The sequence below is a fragment of the Ambystoma mexicanum genome, chromosome 6p (genome assembly GCF_040938575.1).
Source record: "Ambystoma mexicanum isolate Mex_15411 chromosome 6p, UKY_AmexF1_1, whole genome shotgun sequence".
In the NCBI taxonomy this organism is placed as follows: domain Eukaryota; kingdom Metazoa; phylum Chordata; class Amphibia; order Caudata; family Ambystomatidae; genus Ambystoma; species Ambystoma mexicanum.
The window spans coordinates 1,103,103,559-1,103,128,299 of record NC_090935.1 but is presented as its reverse complement, the minus strand read 5'-3'; the positions used below and the strand labels follow the sequence as shown (position 1 = coordinate 1,103,128,299).

At 45.8% G+C, this 24,741-nt stretch overlaps 1 protein-coding gene across 1 annotated transcript in view; it reads left to right on the top strand.

The window, feature by feature from the left end:
• The window catches only part of AOPEP (aminopeptidase O (putative)), a 1,805,484-nt gene that overhangs the window by 353,788 nt on the left and 1,426,955 nt on the right, over positions 1 to 24,741 (top strand). Inside the window, exon 5 of the mRNA XM_069625709.1 lies at positions 22,804 to 23,052. Coding sequence (XP_069481810.1) covers positions 22,804 to 23,052 — 249 coding nt within the window. The remainder of the gene's footprint in view (positions 1 to 22,803; positions 23,053 to 24,741) is intronic.

The following is a 24,741-nucleotide window of genomic DNA, read 5'->3' as shown; positions in this document are numbered from 1 at the left end:
TGGCCCTTTCCCTTCCCCACAAGGATAAAAGGTGGAGCACGAGAGCACACTTTGAGCAAGGCAGACTGTGTGACGAGGCATCTGTTCTGGGGACGGCAATTCAAGAGGGGGAGAAAGGTGCCGAGAACCGAAAGCACAACAAGGAGGGAAGAACCCTTGCCTTTGTCGACCCAAACCTGCAAAGCCTCAGAGAAAGGAATAACAAGGCCGAGAACAACAGCCAGCGTGTGGTGTAGTGGGTGTCAGCAGTGCACTGAACCCTCCCACACTGATAACCGAGACAGGGAGACATGCTTGCTACAGTGGTACCGCCCTTGACTCCAGAGACCAGAAATACCAAGCGGTTTTTTACAGCCAGTGAGTCGGAGGGAGAACCGATAGTAAACGGAACTGTGATTGAGCGAAGGTTGCGAGTGACAACGTAATGTGAATCAAGGAACAAAGACCTTGTGTGTTACAGAACTGTTTGGAAAACCCAGGGAGAGGAAAAATATGTATGGGCGAAACCCTCTTTTTTTGGGGGGGCCTGACTCTTGAGGGTAGATAATAACAAAATTGTAGGGGGAGTAGAGTCAGAGGCTTCCCTAGCCAAATGCGTGATAGGGGGTCAACAGGACCTTGCAAAAGAGCTATATAATTAATAGCTCTGAAAAAAGAGATTCACCGTAGGATACATGGAAAACAATGAAGATTTATTTTTAACAAGAAGACTAATTTTTGGAAAATTCCTTTGTGCCGTGGCACAACACAAGTACAAATAAAAGTGCATGTATAGTCTGCACAGTAGTGGGTTAGTATATTGTAGTGACAGTATATTCAGTGTATTGTTATTACACAGTTAACATTACCATAGTGGTGACAGTCTATTATATATATTGTTCACAATCACAACACATTAAACATTGTCGACACTTAGATGCGTGTTTCTGGTTCGGTAATTGATTGACAAGGAGCAGTGGCTGGTGGAAATTGAGCACTGCTGCAGAGTGGATACCGAACTGTCTTCAGGACGTAAAAGTCAATGGTCAGACTGGATTAAAGGAAGGGCAACATCCTAAAGTAAGAAGGAAGACTGCGTTTAAAAACAGTGAACTAGTTTGTGTCCAGAAATGGTGAAAGGGTGCAAGGAACTGTGACCTACCAAAGAGGCATTTGATTGACGCTCTGGCTGTGGTCTTGGAGTATTTCAGCTGCTGGAAATGCGGCTGGAGGCACAGTCTGCAGGAGTCGGAGGCCCAGGTCTAGGTAGAAAAGAGTCAATGAATGACCATTGAGGTGGATGTGCACAGTGAGGTTCGGATTTTATTGCAGGAGCTGTGATTTTGCCGGGACTGTGGTTGTCCTAGTTAGGTAAGTATCAGAAAAATCCACAAGTGGAGATCTGGTCAAAAAACACATGTTGCTTAACGTGCTTATTAGAGGTTGTCCTCGGTGTGCTAGGCACGTAGGAGACTTGCAAAGTTAAAGTTGTAAGTGATTAGCGTGATTGAGGTGGAGGATGGCCAAGTTGCGCACAGTTGCAGATTAGAGACGCGGGTGTCTTGTGTGCAGGATAGGGCTATGAACACTTGATCCTGTGCAGTGAGCGCTACATATTGCTCTTGGTGAGATGGAGGTCACGTAAGGAAGTGACGGAAGCTCGAGCAGTGCGCATTGCAAGTGCTAGCTTAGTGATTCACCGTAACGGGGAGCAGAGATGCGGTCTTACCTCAGTTAGAGTCGGCGGAGCTGTGTCAATACAGTCTGATGCGCATCCGTAGCAGCGGGCACTGGGTATAAATCTGATCGAGGCCCCTGAGGCTGCGCATGCGTCAAGGAGTAGTGTCTTAGGTACGGGCAGGTCAAGAGAGCACCGTCATAAAATGTACAAGGGATCAGTTCTGTTGAGTGCAGTATGATCAGCACATGCGTGGAAGGGCAGTGGCTGAGACAAACGTGTCTCGAGTGTGTCAATCTATTTATGCCTTTTCGGGTAACAGCAAAATCAAAGTAAAAAATGAACAAATGCACCAATTAGGCTGCAGTACAAGAAAGGTTTGATTGCATTTGTTTGTGCTTTCATACAAGTGATGCATATCATGTATTCAGTAACAATTACACATATGATTATTTGGCATTTGTGTGAGAGCAAGCAATATAAAATACATTACAATTTACTTAGCGTTGGTGATATTGCATAGGGAACCAGGTAGGCGACATATCTGTGGAAGTAGGAACCATGGTTGTGGATTGAAACAGAGCCAACACCCTTGGTGGTAAAAACCACTTACACTAGTTGAGTTGGGGATGAACTAAGAAAATAGTTGGGGCTGCTTCTATTGGTATTGGGGCACAGAGAGGTGGGCCCGTCAATCGCAGGGAGTGATGGGACAGAAACCCATGAGGGTATGGTGTCTAATTTGACCAGGCATTTTATCTGTTGAAAAAGAGGTCCCATTCAATTGAGAGGTTGAGGCAGTGTCTGACAGAGTCCAGGCGGTAGATCCATTTTTGCTCGAGTCTGTGGAGGGTCAGATCTCTATCACCTCAGCGGAAAGGGTTTCGCACCGTTTGCAGTATTGCCCAAAAAATGTAATTGTGGGTGTGATTCATTTTCTTGAAATGTGCCACTAGAGGTTTGTCTTCAACTTGATTGCGTACGCACGACCGGTGTTCACAAATGCGTAGTCTTATTTCTCTCTTGGATTTACCTATATATATATGAGATCACACAATTGGAAGGAGTTGAATGTCCATGGGTTCCCTTTTAGATCAATGGTCTTAAGGTTCGCTGTTAGGTTGCAGACAGAGCAATTACCACATTTGAAGTGGCCTTTTACAGGCGGTAAATGCCATAGTGTGGTTTGGGTGTTACTGGTGATATCAGCCTCTGTGTACATGTGCACAAGAAGATCCTTGAGATTGCGATTACGTTTGAACGCAAATCTTGGTTTTTCCGGTTTGAAGCAGTCTGTGTGAAGCTTGTCCCAGTGTTTTAAGATCACTTTTTTGATAGAATTGCTCATGGCGGTGAAGGTGGTTAGGCAGGTCATTTCGTTTTTTTTATTGGTCTCTGGTGGTTGGAGTGAGGCAGGCATCTCGGTTGGTGTGTTTCACTCTTTTTCTGGCCTGACAAACAATATGGCTGGGGTATCCTTGTTCTTCTAGCCTTGTTGCTAGTTCTTTGCTTTTCGATTCATATTCACTTAAAGTGGAGCAATTACGTCTAATGCATAAAAATTGGCCGAAAGGCAGGTTAGTCTTGAGGCCCGAAGGGTGAAAGCTGGAGTATTCTAGTAAGGTGTTTTTGGATGTGGGTTTGCGGTATAGAGTTGTACTCGGAGAATGGTTGTGATTCTTGGATCACTAAGCTAGAACTTGCAATGGGTACTGCTCGCGCTTCCGTCACTTCCTTACGCGACCTCCGCCTCTCCAAGAGCAATATGTAACGCTCACTGCACACGATCACCTGTTCATAGCCCTATCCTGCACACGAGACACCCGCGTCTCTAATCTGCTACTGTGCGCAACTTGGCCATCCTCCATCTCAATCACGCTAATCACTTACAACTTTAACTTTGCAAGTCTCCTACGTGCCTAGCACACCAAGGACAATGTCTAATAAGCACGTTAAGCAACACGTGTTTTTTTTACCAGATCTCCACTTGTGGATTTTTCGGATACTTACCTAACTAGGACACCCACAGTCCTGGCAAAATCACGGCTCCTGCAATAAAATCCGAACCTCACTGTGCACATCTACCTCAATGGTCATTCATTGACTCTTTTCTACCTAGACCTGGGCCTCTGACTCCTGCAGACTGTCCCTCCAGCCGCATTTCCAGCAGCTGAAATACTCCAAACCACAGCCAGAGCGTCAATCAAATGCCTCTTTGTTAGGTCATAGTTCCTTGCACCCTTTCACCATTTCTGGACACAAACTAGTTCACCGTTTTTAAACGCAGTCTTCCTTCTTACTTTAGGATGTTGCCCTTCCTTTAATCCAGTCTGACCATTGACTTTTACGTCCTGAAGACAGTTCGGTATCCACTCTGCAGCGCTGCTCCATTTCCACCAGCCACTGCTCCTTGTCAATCAGTTACCGAACCAGAAACCTGCATCTAAGTGTCGACAATCTTTAATGTGTTGTGATTGTGAACAATATATATAATAGACTGTCACCACTATGGTAATGTTAACTGTGTAATAACAATACACTGAATATACTGTCACTACAATATACTAACCCACTACTGTGCAGGCTATAAATGCACTTTTATATGTACTTGAATTTTCCAAATATGAGTCTTCATGTTGAAAATAAATCTTCATTGTTTTACATGTATCCTACGGTGAATCTCTTTTTTCAGAGCTATTAATTATATTGCTCTTTTGCAAGGTCCTGTTGACCCCCTATCACGCATTTGGCTAGGGAAGCCTCTGACTCTACTCCTCCTACAATTTTGTTAAACCCAGGGACAGACTAAGGGCAGTGTGGTCCGGCGCCACGTGGGCATTCATTCGAAAGACTCTGACTGGTCCCCCTTTTCTTAAAACTACTGATACCAGAAGGCCCTAAAAAGGCTGCCGTAAGAGGTCAAAGTGGTCATACATGGGACGAGTGAAAAGCCCTTTTACAGTCAACAGTCTTTGACCCATAGTGAATACCAAGCGAACTGTGTTTGTGGCAAATGTGAACCCGACAGATGGATGCCTGTGAACTGACAAGAGTGAACCCGTCTGAGGCATGTCCACAGTGAAAGATTGTTTAAAAAGACATTGAGACTCATGAATACAACAAGTGAAATAGTCTGAGAAAAGGCCGTAGTGAACCTGATGAAGGGAGGCTAACTTTGGAGAAGGATCTGAGCCCGGAAGAAGGGAATCCCAGGGTGAAGAGTCATCACCCAACGTACATACAGAAAGGAACTTTGTTTTGTTATTTTGGATACAGTAGGCCCTCTGAGGAAAGAGACCTTTGCAGCAAGAGACTTTTGCAGAAAGGGAATTGACCACCGAAGGTCGTGATATTGCTGAAAGGAACAGTAGCCTTATGCTGGAGGAGCCCAGCAGAGTGCTGTGCTCAAGAATCCCGCCTTGGCCTGTGCTAAAAACATGGGGAAGGGAGACCCCAGCGATAACATCCTGACTTATCATTTATGAACACTTCTTTCTTTTCTTGAGAACACTATCCCACATTAACTTGGCGGTAAGAAATGGCAATAGGTTTTTTAGTATAGGTTTTGTTTATTTTGACAAGATGCCACTAGGACTGCCTTATTATTATTTGATGGTTGTAGCTTGCTCCCATCTTAGATTTAGGTTTAGATTTGGGGTTCTTCTCACCCATTTATACAGTTTAATAAACATCATTGAACTGTGATCACGTGTCTGTCTTTACTGTTGCCACCATGCGTTCCTTACAGTCCCTATACAAGAAAGGCATCAGTGCCCTCTCATATTCAGATTATTGACCTATCCAGGCACCATGGGAAGAAATAAGCCAGCAAAATACAAGTAGGGCCTTTTCAGTCCTGTAAGCTCAAAGGTTCCCCATAAACATCAAGAAGGAAACCTCAACACTATTTAGAATTTTCAAGTTCTATGGCTGAACGTTTGCACAGATCTTCAAACCATTCCTCCCGCTTTCCAGAGTTATGATTCTTCGACAATATCTGGAGCAGTTGATAACACTTACACAGCCTACTGCAAGATACTGGCTACCTCTGTAAAGGAACTTGGCTGCCTGTATGTTGACTGACCCTTGGGAACAACTAGGGGCAGACTGGCTTATAAGGAATTCTAGAGATTTTCCGGTAGGCCTCTGCACCCTGGGCCTCTTTTGTGTGGCAACCTATTTTATTTCCAAATGTTCTCATAGGAAAATTGTGGGGCTTGCTAAAAATGTGGAATATGAGGCCACTTTGAACATTATTTACAGGGCCTATTGTGCTGGGGCCACCCCTGGGCACCATATCATCTCAAGCAACTACTATACCACACTGGTAGCCAGCTTTGAGGGATTGCAACTATTTAATTCTAGTTTCTAAGGAGAGCCAGTGCTGTCTTGCTCGACGGACAGGATTGGTGAATTCGAAGCAGGTAATATCATTGCCTCCAGAAGGTCCAGGGTTTGTGATAATGGGTGCCAGTATGAATGGCTGGGGAGCCACATTGGGCTGCAGGTCAGCCCAGGGCCTGTGGAATTCAGGGAATCGCAAAAATCTTCCAAATGGAGGGAATTGACTGTGAACGCCACAGCCCTGGAAGCCTCCCCACAGGAAGATCTGTTGGTGTTCTGGTCAGAGCAGACAACCATGTTGCAAAGGCATATGTCAACCAGGTGGAACAAGACTTCATAAAAAAGCCAAAGGCAGCTCGTTTCTTCACATGGCCAGAGTAGCACCTACTAGCTCTATGTGCTGCATATCTTCTGGGATAGTAGAACCTTGCAGCAGACTGCCAAGCATGGCATTTCTCTCATACAGCTTTCGTCTTGCTGCCCACACCATTTGTGATCTTAGTGAATCGATGGGATCTCCAATAGTTGTACCCCTTTGTGTCAGAGACTAGCTCTCTAGTACAACAAGGACCAACAGGTTGGATGATGAGTGTCCTTTCTGCCCCTTAACCAAGACGTCTCTTTTGTGCCTATTCGCCATTTCCGCTTCTAACCAGAGTCCTCTGAGCAATCTGCATAAGGTGTGTAGTGTGATCTTAAGGCCACCACACTTGACTCTGATGTCTTGGTGTCCTCTCTTTTTTGCCATTTCAAAGGACCACCTCGTCCTTCTAGTTGTGGATCAGTCCCACTCTGTCATCTGATCTTTGCCCAGTCATGATCCTCCACTTTTACCGGATGGGCTGAAGACGCAACTAAAACTCTGTACTCATTTGGTTTTCACCCCGGGGTCTAACCTCTGTCTTCAGCCACTACGTGGCACCTCTTGCCCACTGCATCGTTACTTTGTGCTCCAATTTTCAATGTTATGCGGCTGACACTCTGCCTTAATGCAGGTAAGACTGCAATCCTGCTCATTGGGACACCTGCTGCCTCCTTTCCTCTCTCTCTCTGCGCCCTCTTCCTGCGCCTTCCTGTGAGACAAAGAACCTTGGTGTCATCTTCAACTCCACCCTCTCCTTCTCGCCTCATATCTCTGACGTTTCTAAGAAATAAAACTACCAGCTGCACCTCCTCAGACGTATTTTTCCTTTTCTCACTTTCCCCCAGAAGCTCACTGTCTCCAGAGCTCTGGTCCTCTATAGGCTGGACTATTGCACCAGCCTCTTTCTAAATCTTCCTGCCTCTACTCTGACATTTACAACTTATCCAGAACAGGACTGAAAGACGTGTCCTTGGCCTCAAGCCCCGGGATCGTATCTCTCCAACTCTAAAATCTCTTCACTGGCTCCTTGTGGCTGCACGGATCAAGTTCAAGACCCTCTGCATTGTCCACAATGTTTTCTGGAGCCTGGGAGCCCTCTACCTCCAACTTTCTCTTCCAAAACATCTTCCTTCTCAAGCTCTCCCTTCATCCACCTCCAACCCTGAGGGTCAGACGCTTCTCAGAGCAGAGAGTGGGCAGATCTATATCCTCGTCAGGGACCTCCCTCTGGAACAGCCTCCCTGCCTCGCTCAAACTTGAGCAGAAACACCTCCAGTTCCAGAAGCAACTCAAGACCGTCCTTTTCGCTTCTGCTTCCTCTCTTCCTCTCCCTTGCTGATGCACCTGACTGCTCCGCGCACTGGTCACCCTCCGAACTCTGTCCCAGCATCCTGCATGTCCTGTTGCCCTTGCACTGCCTGCGGGCTCCCCAGCACCTAAAGGTCTGTATCTGCAACCCTACTGTCCCTTCTCTCTGCACTTATGCGAGTTAACTGCACTTCCCCCACCCCGTCACTTCTCCCCTTCTCTCTTCCCTGCACTTGCATGATCTGAATGACACAAGGCATGGTAAGATCGTTTTTTGTCCTCCCATTGTTTCCCCCTCCTTGTCATGCCCAGAAACGCTTGTGTACAGGCATGTTATAAATGCCACATCATATCACATAACATTTGGAAGTTCCAGAGAGATAGCCAATGCGATTTAAGCGTCCATCAAAACTGAAGCCCCACAAACATCACTGGACTTCCTTTTCAACTTGATACTAATCAAAGAATGTAATCACCTGGGACGGGAAATTTAGGGAAGATCCTGGAATCTATTTCAGACAGCTTTAAGATGTTGATGTCTGTGTCAATTCTGCACTTGCTGTCAGGAAAGGCCTGAGGGTAGAGGCGTGCCCACAAGAAGCTGGACTACAAGGAGTCCTGTAGACAAGAAAGGATAGGCAACAGAGGCTGTGAACAAAAAGGGGCAGGGAATACAAAGATACAAACACGCTGGGTTCCCTGTTGGGGTGTACGCAGAATGGGGAAAGAGTGTTCCACAGACCTTTGGAAACTCCAGCCTTCTGAACAGATTGCTATTACAGGGGCCCACTCTGAATGCTCATGGCTGGGAGCAACATCAGTGGGTGTCTGTACCTGAACCCTAAGACACGAACAAGGTAACAGTGCTCACAAGACTGAAGCCTGTACAGGTTCAGCAGGAACCGAACAATGACTGCTTCCTGAAACAGGAACCAGTACACTGTAAACAATGGCACGAAGTACAACACTGAAACGCGACAAGGGAAGGGGCAGAGATTGCCTGCTGGAATCCAACAGTCAAACTCTGTACATAGGATTTACATAAAACACAAGTGAAGACCAGAACAGAAATATCCAGGGAAAAGGAAGTCAAAGAGAGCAAGGTTCTGAACAGAGAACCGGAAGAAAGGAAGGGCAGAAACCTAGTATCTAAATGCAGTGAATGACGACCGGAAATTGTACACGGGAATCAAGAACAGTAACTCAGGGCTGGAAAGACAAGAGAAGGCTAGCAGAGGGAAATTAAGGAAACAGTATAACTGAAGTGGAAAACCAAAGGGGAAGACTGAAGACTCAAGAAAGACAAGGACAGGAATCATGGACAGAGGGCTGCAGGCAAGGAAGAGAGCAAGGGGGCTGTAGCCAGGGAACAGAGGGCTGCAAACAAGGAAGAGAGCAGGGGGGCTGAAGCCAGGGAATGGCTGCAAACAAGGAAGCAGGGCTGCAATATGGAAGGCACAGAGGTGCAGGCAAAAGGCAGGGGAGAGAGGGCTGAGAAGCAGGGAAGCAGGGAAGCAGGGAAGCAGGGCAGCAAGGCAGTAAGCACAGGGCTCTGGGACAAGAGCAGTAACTGGAAGCCCCAGGACACAGCAAATATCCAAGGAACAGGGCAACAAAGGGCTGGTAGAAAGCTCAATGCAAGAGGCCTGTGCTCCTGCAGACAGCTGCTTAAATACTGAGCTGCCCTGTGCTGAAGTAGGCTACTTAGCAGCACCTGGAGCAGCACACCTGAATGTAATTGGCCTCTGCCCTCTCTAGTCCTGGGAAAGTGAAAGCTGCACTGTTCTTTAAGGCTTCTGGGGATTGTAGTGCTAGAACTGCTGTATAGGAATAGCGAGGAAATGGGAATCACCACAAGGTGCATTATGGGACATGTAGTTTGTAAAAGTAAATACAAAAGTTCCAAAGCCTTGTAAATGGAAAGTAAAGACAATAACATGAATAGGTGTTGTTCAGGGAGTATTATGGAAACAATTGAGTCCCAAATAGTCCATGATGGGTGCCCATTGGTGCGCCACTGGCACAATGGTGCCACTTGCAGTGGGCTGCTTTCAGAGCATTTCATGATCACGGATCATCCCTTGCAGTCACGAGACTCCAGATGGGATATCTTCTTAAAGGTTTTGAAATACCATGCCTCCCTCTCCCCAAATGACTGCTGGAACGAGATTCTACTCTGCTCCTTCTTCAGTTGCATGGTCACATTTGAGCATTACTGGAAGAAGCTGATATGAAGTTTCTCTTCTGAAAGGTTATCTTCATGGTGGTGATAACACCATGCTCGGCCTTTTGGGGAAATGGGTGCTTTCTTGTTTACGCGCCTTACCTTCCCTCTTCCCAGTGATGGTGATCCTACAACCAGGCGTGACCTTCCTTCCCAAACTCTGTTCCAATTTCATCCCAACCGAGATATCCTGGCCTGTGTTCCATCCTAACACCTCAACTCCAGAGAAACAATTGCTTCATACATTGAATGGCCGCAGAGCCCTTCTCGTCTACACTGAAAGAATGCCACCATTCTGGAAATCTGAGTTCCTGTTCACATCGATTGGTGGTAGGCCAAAAGGAAAGATGCTTTGCTCTTCTGCCTCCTTAATTCTACATTCAGTCACTGGACTCTTCTACCAGAGAAATGCCTCCTTAATTGGCCATGGACAAGGAGTTTTTAGGAGAGATTTATGCAATGCAGTGACCTAGGCCGCTCCACGCATCCTCATGCAACACTCCCTGCTGTCTTCTTGAGCTTCTTCATCTGTAGAATTCGGCTCCAGAAATGTGTACTCAATCTACCCATTAGCATTCGAATAAGTGTACGCGTGGGGCCGGTTCTACTTGGTATATCTTCAAATATCAAGGACTGTGCTGAGGACGGGACGACGGGAGTCGACAGCAAGATTATGTATAGGACTCATCATTACTGCTGGTTCTACCGACTCGTCACAGTCTATATGTCCACTCCCCTGCCCCCTACCTCTGTCAATCGGTTTTCTGCTAATGTAAAAACAGACAAAAAGGACTAAGTGGGGGCTTTAAATCTTTATGGGTTTAAGGCAAAATAACATAATGTTGGCAATTTATTCCAGGGTATTCTTTCTGCAAGGTGGATTTCTTTCGTGTGACGGGTTGGGCGGGGACTAGGAGCAATATTCTGTTAGGAAATAACCAGTCTAAATAGAAAATCAGCCATCCCATATTACCAGTGATGGCTGAAATGTTCAGAAAGGCACTGGCGAGTTTTTAAACCCACTGCACTCTGCAGGGATTTTGTAATTGCATATGTGTGACCCATCTCCTGTAAGTATTTCCCCTTGGATGCTTCATGCAGGAGGTCGGGTATCCTGTGTGCTATGTGCCCTATGCAAAATATTTGCTGGAAGTCTCGTTCATACCGATGTTGTCTCCTTTCATTTGGACGTTTAGGAATCTGTTCCCTGGAGTTGGGAATGGGCTAGAGACGGATGCAAAAAATGAGTTGCCTCCCCGGACGAATCCAGAATCCCAAGTCAGAGACTGTTTCCTATTGCCAACCACGACCTTCCAACCAATCACCAGCACTCCGTCTGGTTCGTGAGCGGCACCTTTCGGAACTGGAGGCGGTATGCAGATTTTCTATTGGAGGCGATGGGGATCTGCGTATGCTGCAGTGGCGGCTGGTAAATTTAAGTGGTGGGGCGTGAATATTTCTCCCAGATATTCCATAGCGACCGAGCATAGTGCATGAGCTGGAACCAATCATCGGGGGGGTTCTCCTCCTGTGAAATCTTTTAAAATGGTGGATTTTAGAGCACATTTGTTAAACAAATTGAGTGAAAAGGCCAAAGAGTTTGCAGTGGGCATGACATTGCATGGGAGGCACTAGGAATCTCAGGGGATAGGGCTGGCTTTCTTTACTGGGCATACCCAGTAAGAAATGCCATGCCTGCCCCCTCTGGCCCCAGTGCCTGGCATGCACATGATGAATGTGGTGGTGTGTATGTGAGGCGCTGGGGGGCACAGGGATCTGGCATGCTATTTTTTACTGGACATCTATCGTAGATGGTCAGTAAAAAAATGACATGCCTGCCCCTGAGTCTCCAGTTCCTCACACATGCATACTATCAGTGTGGTTATTTGTGTAGGCCAGGTGCTCAGAGTCGAGGAGGCAGGCATGGTATTTTTTACTAGACCGGTGTCATAGATGTCTAGTAAAAAAATTCCACCCGTGTTCCCTGGGCCCCACAGTGCCTAACACACACACACACACACATTATCAGAGTGATTATGTGTGTATGCAAGGCGCTCAGGGGCCCAGGGGTCAGACATGGTATTTTGTACGAGACAGAACCTCACAGATGCACACAATCAACATGATTATGTGTGTATGCGAGGCACTGGGTGCTCAGGGGAAAAGCACGGTATTTTTTACTGGCCCTCTATAATAGCTGTCCAGTAAAAAAATATCATCTCTGTTCCCTGGGCGCCACAACGCCTCAGGAGAGCTGATTTTGGTCCATGGGATTGTGCAACAAAGGCATTTTTGTTGTACAGCCCTCCTCTCTCCAAAATATGCTCCATGGACGAACACACACACTCGCACACCACTCTATCATTGACATGAGCACCCATCATCATACACTCACTGATATCAAAAGCATGCATGCATCCATACACATATTTAAATAATATTAAATGAATATAAACTTACCTTCTGCCTCGGTCCTTCCTGGATCCTGTACATGTTCACAGGGACTTGAGCGCCCCCTTGCACGTACAGACATGCAGTTCCTCAGCCAGCATTTCCAATGAGCTATGCAAGGCTGCAGAACTCCCCCAGCCTTGTCTGGCTCATTGTGCATGCACGGCTCGGGTACTGAACTGTCAAAGTGAAATCGTGTTTCCCCTTGACCGTTCAGCCAGCCCAAAAAGCAGATGAGGCAGCACTCGGTGTTCAACTTGACTGGCTCCTCGGCTCCTCCATAATGGGCAGGGGGGCCGGCTGGGTGAACAAGCCCTTGCCCATTATGAACGAGCCACCCAGGATCTATGTGATCACTGCGCCGCCCATAACTACGACGGCCGAAATGCCGACGCAAGTTACGGCGCAGCGCAGTGATCAAATAGATCACGGTGCCCGCTCCCCGGCCTGATTTTCCCTTCCTACCCCCACCCCCCCAACTTACCGTTCATGGCGGCACACTTCTGTGTGTGCCGCCTGCACCCTGCTATCCCTGCGGCATCAGCTCCTCCCACTAACGTGGGTTAGAGCTGACGCCGCAGGGTGCCTTTTTTTTTTGTTTTCTTTAGTTTCCCCCTGCTTACCATTTTGGTTGGGCGCAGTAAATGTCGCCCTCATTTTGTGCGCCCCCAAAGTCGCAGTAACTGTGGGGGCGCACAAATGAGGGCAACATTTTTGTGCGATTTCAGCCACCCATGATATGCTCACTGGATAATTCGTGGCCACCATGGACATCTGACTCCAGTTCTGGGCTTTGGTCCATTTTATTCAATGGAAGTGACTCAAGACTAGCTCTCGAGAATGAAATTGGAAGTAAAAGTCTTTGACTCGGGCATAGTGTTCTGGTGACACTGGATCACCTGTTAATTTTGATCTGCTGCATGGAGTATACTTGGTGATCAGCTTGGAGTATAAGAGCTTTGAGAAAGACGTAATTCCCATGCGTTCGTGACTGGACAGAGACGACGACCAAAATTAAGTGAGTCACAATAAAGGTACTTTTTTCTTTTCCTGGCACCATCACAGTAATTTTTCCTAACATCGTACACTTTCTGCTGCTTTTGTATTTGATGTATACAACAAATGCGTTCCTTGAAGAGCTGCGGCCTCCTCTATTGCTAGCGTTCTCACTCGCCGATTATCAGAAGGACCAGGCGCACTGCTGAACGAGTTATGCAATATTGTCCGTTATTTCCAAATCTTCTAGCTTATCCCAAACTTTAACTTTAAACGCCACTGTCCAGTCGTAGAGCAGAAAGTAGAATTTGAAATGTGGCAGGGTTTGACCTTGATGGCGATGCCCTATCACATGTAGAATTTCTCCCATCCTACTGGACAGCTTGCTAACCATGAGAAGAGGTGGCTCCCCCTTCACAAACAAAGCACTGCTGTTTTTTTCTGATATATTGATATATTGTTGATAACTGTATTAAACAGCATCAGCCTGTAATCGTTTCAAAATTCAAACTCATATTGAATTAACGTGGTCATCTTTGGAATCTACAGTCTACTTGGGAACTCGGTTTTTGAGGAAAGCAAACTCTCTAAAACTATCTATACAATATCAATGTCACACTGTTGCTAATGGAAGCGATGAAATTACATTTTTCAGTTTCTCTTTAATAAACATTACTTTTAAAACGTGAAATAATAGGCACATATAGGGTCAGTATAGAAGTGTTTAATAATCAGTGTCACATGTTGGCAACAAATTATGAGCTATAATGCATTAAAAAAGAAATTGACGTTTGCTTGGCAATGTACCATGCAAACAATACTTCAACGGCTATTTTATTGCTTGTAGCGTGAACCTAGCTCTGGAGCAGCGCAGCGCTTTACAACAGGAGGGTGCCAGCCGTGGCATGTTATACAGCAGTACAGTATTGTTGGTGGAGGGAGAGAGGGATTTTTATCCGTCCGGCAGGTATTGTTGAAAGAGTCACGTTTTTAATGTTTTGATGAACTGGAGGATGCTGGGTGCATTTGGAGCCTCTGCCGGGTTTGAGTTCCAGATGATCAGGGTATGGCTGGAGAAAGACGGCCTGCGAGTCTTCTCTTTACGGCCTATCTTAGGGTCCAAGCTTTTGATAGTATTGCTACGTGAGGTGCAAGAGTCTGCAGAGGTGTTGAGTTAATCTCCAAGAATGTTGCGATTCCATTTGAGACTGCTTTGTAGGTGATAAATGCAGTTTTAAACAGAATCCTGGCAAGAGTGGGGGGGGATGCCAGTGAAGCTCACACAGTATTGGAGAGATATGATCAAATTTGAAGGTATCTGTAATGAGGCAGGCTACAGCTTGGGCGGCTGTCTTGAGGGTGGCCAGGTGTGTGGCTTGAAGCCTGGTAAAGCGGCCCCCTCCCCTGTGGATGTGATATCACAAGGATTTGTACCATCTTGTGGAAGTCACGAGGTGTAAAGTGTTTGATTTTGCAAGGTATGGAGAGCTGAAGTCATGTACTTTTGGATGGAAAGGCTACTGTCAATATGAGTTTGACAGGTAAGGTTTGACTCCTTCCAAGCACATGCCATCCAGCCATTGTTGTACGAAATGTTGTTTGGTGGGGTGACCGATGGGACAAATTCGGTCTTGTTGGGGTTCAGTTTGAGATAGGCATATGGCATCCATGTTTAGATGTAAGCTAGACATTTGCAGAGGTGAGCAATGTCCTGGGGGCCACTGAACATAAGCTACAGCCGAGTTTCAACAGCGTACTGATGGATGGCAATGTTGGGGTCATTTAGGAGAGTTCCCAAGGGTTCTATTCATAGATCGAAGATAATCTGGGAAAGGATGCAACCTTGGGGACCTCTGATGAGTCGCAGGTTTTCATCCCTTCTCCCATATGGGGTACTACGGAAGTGAACGCGCTCCACAAGACCCTCCTTAGGGATCGAGGCAAGTGGGACCACACCGAGAAAGACTCCCCCTTTTGGGAAAAGGATTCACGTTCCTTTTAGAAACACCCTAAGGAAACTATCATAGCCGCATATATGGGACGTTCTTCTCTGAAGAATATTGTGGCTACTTCATGTTTGGTTGAAAGCAATGTAAAAAGGAATCCATGTAGAGAGAAGGAACATATCTCCTTAAACAGAGACGTGCACTTAACTGCGACAAGTCAGACCAGAAGGAGAGTCTGATGCTCCGGGGAAGCCCCCTCACCTCGTCACGCTTTGTGGAGGTGGAGCTAAGGCAGATCACAGAGCCTCGAGTTTCTTAGAGCCCTGGTGTGCAAGACCACAAAGGAAGCGATACCAACAGGAGGAGAAGGAAGAGGTACCTGGTAGTGGCATGTCCAGGCATGCAGAGTGTTACGCCTCGGCAGGCACGGAGGAGGATTATAGCCCTTCGGAAGGGCATGCGTCACATTGCAAATCCATTCTACGCCCACTGGCAACTGCCCTGGAAAATAGTGGCCTCGGCTCACTCCGCGGCGCCCTGCGGCAAGTTGAACTACGATTCCCAGCCTTCCGCCTCCCGCTCTCAGCAGATGGGCGATGATGCGTGAACCTCGGTTTCGTCCGGTTCCGCCTTTCCCCTTCCCGATTTAAACCGCACAACCGGGAAAGACGCTGCTTCTGATTAAAGTTGCATCCCGGTGTTTAGAAGTTACGTCTTCGATCCTACTATTCTTACCTGTGTACCAGACCTGTTTTCTCCTTCACGGACTGCCTCTGCCTGCCGCTTTTGGAAAACTACTTACCTGTGTACCAGACCTGTTTTCTCCTTCACGGACTGCCTCTGCCTGCCGCTTTTGGAAAGCTACTTACCTGTGTACCAGACCTGTTTTCTCCTTCACGGACTGCCTCTGCCTGCCACTTTTGGAAAACTACTTACCTGTGTACCAGACCTGTTTTCTCCTTCACGGACTGCCTCTGCCTGCCGCTTTTGGAAAACTACTTACCTGTGTACCAGACCTATTTTCTCCATCACGGGCTGCCTTTGCCTGCCACCGAATCCATCACCTACAATTCTCCAATTCCATTGTGTCTCTTATGGTTGTTTTTCCCATCATCTCCACAATCAGACTTCTGTTGGACATCCTCCAGTAGTGCACAGGGACGCCTTGCAGAGAGTGCACCCACTCGACTCTAGCGCAGCCCTCGTTCCGCCCGGGTTTAGTTTCCTAACTAACCTACCCATTTCTTATTTTGCACTTCCGTTTTTGAACTCCTTTGGGATAACTCAGACTCAACAACACAGCCATGGTAAGGGTTCTCTAATTTATGATTCCATACCTCGTAGCTAAGCGACCACTATCATTAGTATAGGTTACATTCTCCTTTCTTACTTATAGGTGGTTCCGGTTGCCTTAAACAAGGGGAGGGCATAGCTCAGGTACTACTAGAAAGAAGTATCAAGGGAAAGGATTCTTCTTACAGTTCCAATTGCTCACCTCTTGTTTTTTCCTTTACAGCTGGGTTCTTGGCGGCGTGTCCTCCCCGCCCTTTTGAGCGATCAGTCCATCTGCCTGGTCCTACCCAGCAGAGGGTCATATCGTTAAAAAGGTCTTGTGCCCTCACAGAGAGGAGGCTAGGTTGGAGGCCCCGACCTAGCTCTTCAATCAATAGTGCAGTCCTGTGTCTTCCGGCCACCGATTGGTTTACTTCCCGTCCGGTGAGTAACAAGAGTAGTAGGGCAGGTCACCTGACAAACAGCACATAGACTACCTTGACAGGAAGTCTGAATGCCTTACAAGTACCTGCGTCTGCAGATAGCAGATGCCCAGCGATGAACTGAGAACAGGAAATCAAAGAACAGCAAAAAGAGCTAGAAGCAGCACCAAAGCGAATGCCGAGCCCTGCAACCATTCCCAGCATATCCAGAGGTACCAGGGGAATTGGGAACAACGGTAGACCACCAGGGGAATCATTATCTACTCTTCCCAGTACTAAGGATGAAAGAATAACCAGAACGTGGATGATTGGAACTGTAAAGATCTAGGAGAACAAGTAATGAATAACCCGATAGGGAAAGACCGGGGCTATATGAACAGAGAAACTCATCTCAGTCCCGAGGACAAAGTATTATTGAAAACTCCTATTAACAAAGGAAGTGAACAAGATATATGAGAGAGACCTAAACAACCGAGGTGGAGAGCCAACAGAGACTGGGAAGGGAACCCCTGGGTGGAAGGGCAAGAACCCTATATGTTCAAAGTTGAAACCTGGCGAAAGTGTAACCCTGAGAACTGTAATAGGAAAGAGGAGATAAGGCTTGCAATTGAACAAGATAATAGAACAGCGAGCCTCAGAGAGTATCATTGGCAAGGGAAGCCTAAAAGGGAATCAAAGTAAAATTTGAAAAAGGCTAAGCAAGTTAACTGTGAAAAGCATATATGTGGCGACACTAGTGGGAGGAACTGTTACAAAGAAAAGCACCACAAAGAGAAGACCACAGAAACCAAAAGGACCAAGAGTTATCTTGAAGAAAGAGTATATATGTGATGACAGGAGTGTGAGGAACTATTCTAAGGAAAAGTACTGTGAAGAGAGGACCACGGAAAGCACAAGGTCCGAGAGTTATCTTAAAGAACTACAGGAATTAATAAGAAAGACTATCAAAGGAGATTATGCCAAGTTTATAATCCAGACAGAAACTTGGATATAAGAAAGGACTATCCAAAATAAAGGGCAAACCAAGGGACAAGGAAGCATTGCCCTGGCCTATTTACATTAGTTATATTTAGTGGTAGTGTCTAACTGAATTTCTTTGGACATCTGACATCTGATGAGCACCTTTTTGTTTCTTGAGATAGGTAGGGTATTTCCTTTAGCCATAGAGACAGATAGGCCTTTAACTTTAAATAAGGAGAGTACAGAATATCCTCAAATTGTCAGACTCCTTCTTCCAACTCACCACAAACCCTATAAATGACTGCAAGGTAGTTGGATCTGACTAAGCCCATCTGTACGATTTGGTCCCTGCCGGATAGGTAGGATGCAGCCCATTTTCAGACGGTTCCCGAGAAGCCCATCCTGCCGGCGAGGATGGTGGGGAGTGATAGGTGGTCAATTGTGTTCAACTGTGTCAAAGACAGACAAGAGGTCTAAGAGGACTAGGAGGCACAAGTCTCCTGTGTCGTTGATTCTTAGCCCATCATCCACCACTTGGATGGTTGCATTCTTATTGCTGCATTTGGTGCAGTAGTCGGACAGGTAATCGCAGAGGAGACCAAGCTGGTCGACTTTGGCAAGTGATTGGGTCACAGCGACTTTTTAGATTAGCTTTCCAATAAACAGGAGGCTCGAGATGGGTCCATAGTCCTTCAGTCATACAAGTGTTCTTCGTGAAAGGCTCATAGGAGACCTGTCTTCAACATGCCTTGCAATGGACCTTCACTGAGGGAGGCGTTCACAATATTGAGGAGTGGGTTGAGTGCTGGGCCATTGAGATGTTTCATGAGGGAGGAAGTCATCCATGTAAGTGGTAGGTGTAAGGCAAGGGAGTGTGTCTGAGAGATCCTTAGGCAAGAGGAAGGTGAAGTAATTTGAGGCGGGCAGTGCCATGTTGGGGGGTCGGGGGCTGAGGGGGTGTGAATAGTGGGGAACTGCCTGGTTTTGAGACATTGATAAGACCTCTGACCGTATCAATTTTGTTAATGAAGGTGTTGATTTTGTTGCAGTGCTTGACTTCTTTGAATAAGGCTTTTCTCATGTCATAGGCTTCCTCAATGGCAGAGGTGCAGTAAGTCAATTTAGCCCCAAAGATCACATGTCTGCATTTGGTGCGCAGGGATTTGAGGAATGAGAGATCCTCCTGCCTGCTTCTGATCCTAAGCATGAGTTGATGGGGCTGATTGAACCAATTGCACAATTAAACTTCAATCCAATTGCATAATAGAAAAACGTAAGCTTTGCAACACAACTGTCAAAGGGTGAGCTACCTGTTATAGTGAAATCAGTTATTGATGGCTGTAGTTGGATTAGCTTCACACTAAGGGGATCAAACATATTTTGGTCTAAGGTGGCTACAGCTTTGCTTAATTTATAGGAGAAGTGATTTACCAGATCTCATCCAAGATGAGATGTCTTAGTTCTTAAAATTTAATTGTCGGGTATTATTTTGATAGTACAATTGCCTGTATGCCTTATAATGTCCAATTGTGGGAGCTATCAGGTTGGTAGTATGATATAGTTAATCAGTGTCCGGGACACTGCTGTGCTGCAAGTACCTTAACACCAGTGTCTGACAATTACTTATGACCATCTCTCTGTTAGCACAGCCTTTTATGTGTGAAGAAATAGGTGATCGGATCTTTGATTCCAATGGAGTCATCACTGATTTCCCGGCGGTAACCTCCTCCCATGTGGCCAGGGGATGGCAGCTGCTGCCTGATCCTGACCCTGGCCTTGTGGACGACTATATAAGCGAGGATCATATGGGAGGAGACAGCCTTCGGGGAGATGTCATGGGTTTATTGAATGAGACATGGTATCCCCCATTTACCCATGAAAATGACCCCTTTGCACCCAACACCCTCATGGCCTACTGCCATACATCTGCACCCACTTTTAGAGAAAATGGAGGAATCCTTTCCCAAAACTCTTTAGGCCAAACGTCGATCTCTGGTCTAAAAAGTAAAATGTCCAAGACTACTTTTTTCCAGTTATAATTTTCCACAATATAGAACTGGCTCGTCATTTAGAACTGTTAAATTCATTTTCCACGTAATTTGTATCAATCAACATCAATGGACTCCTTTTCCCACAATCACCCAAATACTGGGACGAGTAAGAAGGAAAGAACAATGCAGAGCAGACAGATACTCGAGCTCAGTGAGCGTTCTAGTTGTTTTCAAAATGCACCCAGAAGGCATATTGCAAATAAGGACCGCAGCCATATATGAGTGTATGGAATTCAGATATGTGGGGAGCCCAAATCAAATGATGTATCATGGAGATATAATAGATATCAAAAGGGTTATGCCTAATTGTGGAGGTAAAAAAGGAACCACGTGTGAATATAACAAGTCCTGGCTGGCGAGTAAACCAGGCAGTTACCAGTGTATGTGAATACAAGAATTTACCAGGCAATCACAAGTGTATAAGAAATCCTGGCAGGGGAGTATACAAGACAGTTGCCCAGGCAGTTGCAAGTCTACAGGAAATCACAAGAAAAAGAAATAAAACTGTATTTGCTAAACAGGAAGGATTTTTTTTAGAAAGAATTGTAACTACAAGCCTAAGCAGCTTTGTAAATAACAGTATTGTTGTGGGCCAAGAAAGACACAAAGAACTGTTCGACCAAGAATCCAGGGCAAGGGAGCCACCCTCTGGAATCAAGGCTCTTTGACCTTGGAGAACTTTTATGTTGGAGCTGTTCTTTTCTTTAAGAACTCTTTTTGCAATCACCTAAGGTTAAAGATCTTTTCCTATTCACCTTATAGTTTAGTTTATAGTGTGAGGGTCAGAATAGAACATTTGAACACGACTATTTTGATTTTGACATCCTGACATAGACAGATCCTTAGTTTTTGGTTTTAGGTATGGAAATTCCTCTTAGAGCAGTGCCAGAGAGACCATTTCCCAACCCTTTTGTTTTCAGTAAAGGTCTTTAACCAAAACCATGGCTAACTTGTGTCCGAGTTTCATTCCTGACTCTTTACAATACTTTGAATGTAACCTCTATTAGGCAAATGTTTGCTGGTATTGCTAACTTTTGGGGGGGGCTTTTGAATTCTGAATGCAGCAATAAAAGCACCATTTTATATAAACTGCAAAAACACAGCTGCCCACAATGTCTTTTTTGTAAAAAAATAAAAATAAAAAAAATGGGAAAACACTGATGAATACAGATGGTTTGAAAAAACCTGATAAAGACCCCCAAAATTCCCAAAACATAAACACTGAAAACAGAAAACGCTATGTGCATCACCTCAAAATCCAGTTTTTGCTCATAAGTGGACCCATCCATGTTGTACTCATCTTAGGGCCTTACGTCCCACTTGTCATAGCTTGCTGGGCTTGTGACCACCTCATGATTCCAGACACAGGGCTTGGGGATCCTGGCCACTACCCACCACTCGCTGCACCGCAATATTATTCATTTCTGCTATGCGCTCCCTCCAGATTGCTTTTCAGAGGCCCAGTGAAGCTTAAAACATCTAGCCCATCCCTTGATAGCGTGCTGGTCATGTGACAAACCTGTGACCTTGTACACTGGGTTCCTAAGGCCTAGCTGCTGCGCATCTCTCACCACCCACTGACCGGACTAATTTCTCCCTCCTGCTCACTCCCGATTGCTTTTCAGAGTCCTGCTGCTCCTAACAGTCTCGAGCCTGCTCTCAGGTGACATGCCCTTGCCTTTCTTTGCCCGGCCTCGCAAGGTGTCCTTCACTAAAGTGTCAGCGGGTAAAGGGGAAATCGGACAAGGCTAACGCCTGTTGGGGCCTATTTAAGTCTGGAAGGGCCACTCCATTTGGCCCCAGTATGATGACCCATGTCAACCTCCACATGCCTATAAACCAGAACTAATCCACTTGCACCCTGGCACACACCCAAGGGCTCACAGACAGCAAGCTCGTCTTTCAGGCCATAAGACACTGCTGCAACCTCCTGGACTCCCTGGTCCACAATTGGTGGAATGCAATGCCATATACAAAATCAACTTTTTAACTGAAACTGAAACAACGTTTTAACTTCCTGGTCACACGAACCCACCATCACCCTCTGTGCTTATGGAATCACTCATACCTATGTACAGTGCTCCTTTGCCTCTCGGCTAGGTGTAGGCTGGATTAATAATACATTGTTCTCTCCATCAGAACATCTGACAATGTATTGCATTCACCCTGCGAGTAATGCACCCCACTCCCTGTTGCGGGCACACATGACGCACAGTAATTTGTATTCCCCGCTAGTCTGAGTCAAAGTTCATAGGCCATTTTAATGTAAGTACTAGTGCATGAACCTGCTGATGAAACACTATGTTCCCCAGATGGCAGAGAAGCTGCGACAACTTCTATGCAGTAAAATGCGAGCAAATCTTCCGATCTAAAATAACCAGAAGCCATGGGTTCTTCTGCGTTTGCCTGTTTGGGTTCGCCCAGAAGTACTCACAGATGGCTCGTGTCTGTTCATTATTACCCCTATTTTTACTTTGTATTGTGAGTAGTGCTGCACTGGGCTCTCCTGCAATACATATGTACACTTTGCAGTTCCTTTTTTTTAATCTACCAGTGATATTTCAAAAGCTGGTTTCTTGTAATTTTACCCTTTCAGTGTTTTAGTCCACGTGTTCTTATTTCAACAAATTCAACTCTATTTGGACCAATTGTCGCCATTAAAACGCATTTTATAATAATCCACGTGCATGCTGACATTAATTGTAGGCACCTTAAGTGAACAGAATTGAAAGCATACATTGCAACTGGATGGGTTTGTAATCCTCACTTTGCGCGTGGTGTTTCCAGGTTGTCTAAGGAAAACTGTGGGCATATGGACTACCCGTGCCGTCTCAGCAGTCGTGCGGCAGAAGCCCAGGCCATAATCCCTCATCGTCTCTATGCGCCGCTATGTCTTGTGAATGGCTGCCGGGAAGTTCTCCTGCCTCTCATTCCTCGATGCCTGTCGGCGGCTCACCACACACTGGGCACTCACCCGTTTTCCAGGCTTGACCTACTGATTGTTCCTTCCAACTTTTCCAGCCTGGGAATGGCAAGGTACTCTTGATTTATTTGATTGTGAGTCTATCCATGTTTATGAGGTATGGGGGGTAGGGTTGAGAGATATTGCCTAAATCTATACCTATTAAATGCAAATAGGCAACCAATGCTTTAAGAGTGTATGTAAATGATGACATTTTTGTAAAGGGTTAAAATAATATTGCAATGTGCATTGTTTAATTGCTGCTTTTATGATTGTGATCAGGGAGAGTGCTGGATTATATTTATTTATTTAGTGTCTGCTTGTTAGGCGCTTATACAATAAGAATACACTGTTTCAAAACACCCACAGGGCAGGGAGGGAGGGAGGGTAAATTACAACACAGTATTAAGAGCAGAGGGGGAAAAGGGGTAGGGATGAACTTGCCTTGTGAGTATTCCGAACGTGCAAGTGCAGAAGGAAGAGGGGGTAAGTGCTGGGGAGCCCGAGCTCGAGGGTGAGCCATGAACAAAGTGCTAAGCATGTGGAGTGCTACAAGGCCTGGGCCGGGAGAGGTGTAAGTGCGAGTCTCCAGGGAGGAGGGTGTGCAGATGCAAATTGCTGTGGATAGGCAGGATCTGGGGAGAATTGGTGTTGGAGGTCAATCAAGACCCCGAAGATGCATAAGGGCCAAGGACACCAATCGAGCACCTGTGAGATTAGCATAGGGAAGGAGGACGAAAAGAATACTTGTTGCTGAACCGCATATTTATCAACATGTGTTGCACTGTAATGTTCATGGGTTTATCTGTAATGTTCATGGGTTTTGACGAAAGAGTAGTTGAATTATCTGATTGGAATCAATCAAGAGGTTTGGAGTTAACATGGCTGATTATTATGACGTGATCCAATCCAACTGCTTACTTTTTATTTTTGTTTGATATGGGATTTTGTTGGTTTTTTGCTACAAAAGATTAACTTTAAATGCACCCTGGTGTTTTTCTGTTCACATGGTGTTTAGACGACCTCAAATGTAGTTACACTTTATTGGGAAAAAGCATTGTGTGCTGCGATGCCAGGTAAGACGTGAAAGGTGGCTGTTCATATTGCATTCAGTGTTTCAAACCCAATGCTGCTTGATTTGTTATTTATTGGATGCTACATAGTGTCTGCTTACTTTACTTAGAAGTGCAGTGGATCTCATAGAATATCACATTAGAGTATGCTAAAAGAAAAAAAACCTCTCCCGATAGTCTGTCTTCCCTTCCTGCGTTAGTCATTCGGGTTTTCAGTGTCTTTGAAAGAACAAAAGATGGCGGCTTTTGGATGACCTGTTGAGTAAGATGTTTTAGGATAGTTTGAATGAAAGCCCTTTAGCCACGTTCCCGTTTCAAGTGGATAAATAAAAGGGTGTGGGCCGGTGGGATACCAGAAAACTGTAATACTATTTTTGCCACTTGGTCTGCCGGAATTACCGGCAGATTCCAAGTGTCAGAAACGCTGGTAAATCCCCATTCCATGGAGAGATTTACTGGTAATACCAGCAGTTTTTTGCCGGTAGGGTGGTGGATTTACCTCCAGCTCTGGGAGCTGGAGGTATATGGAGTGTGCAGGTGCGGTAACTTGCCAGCATGCGGTAATGCTGCCACACTAGTAATCAGACCTGGAATAGTATAGAGGCTGAGGTCTTTCTCCAGTTCCTCATGGCCTTGGCTTTTGAAGAAAATGGGGTGTGGGAGATTGCTGAAAAGTGTTAAAATTTGCAG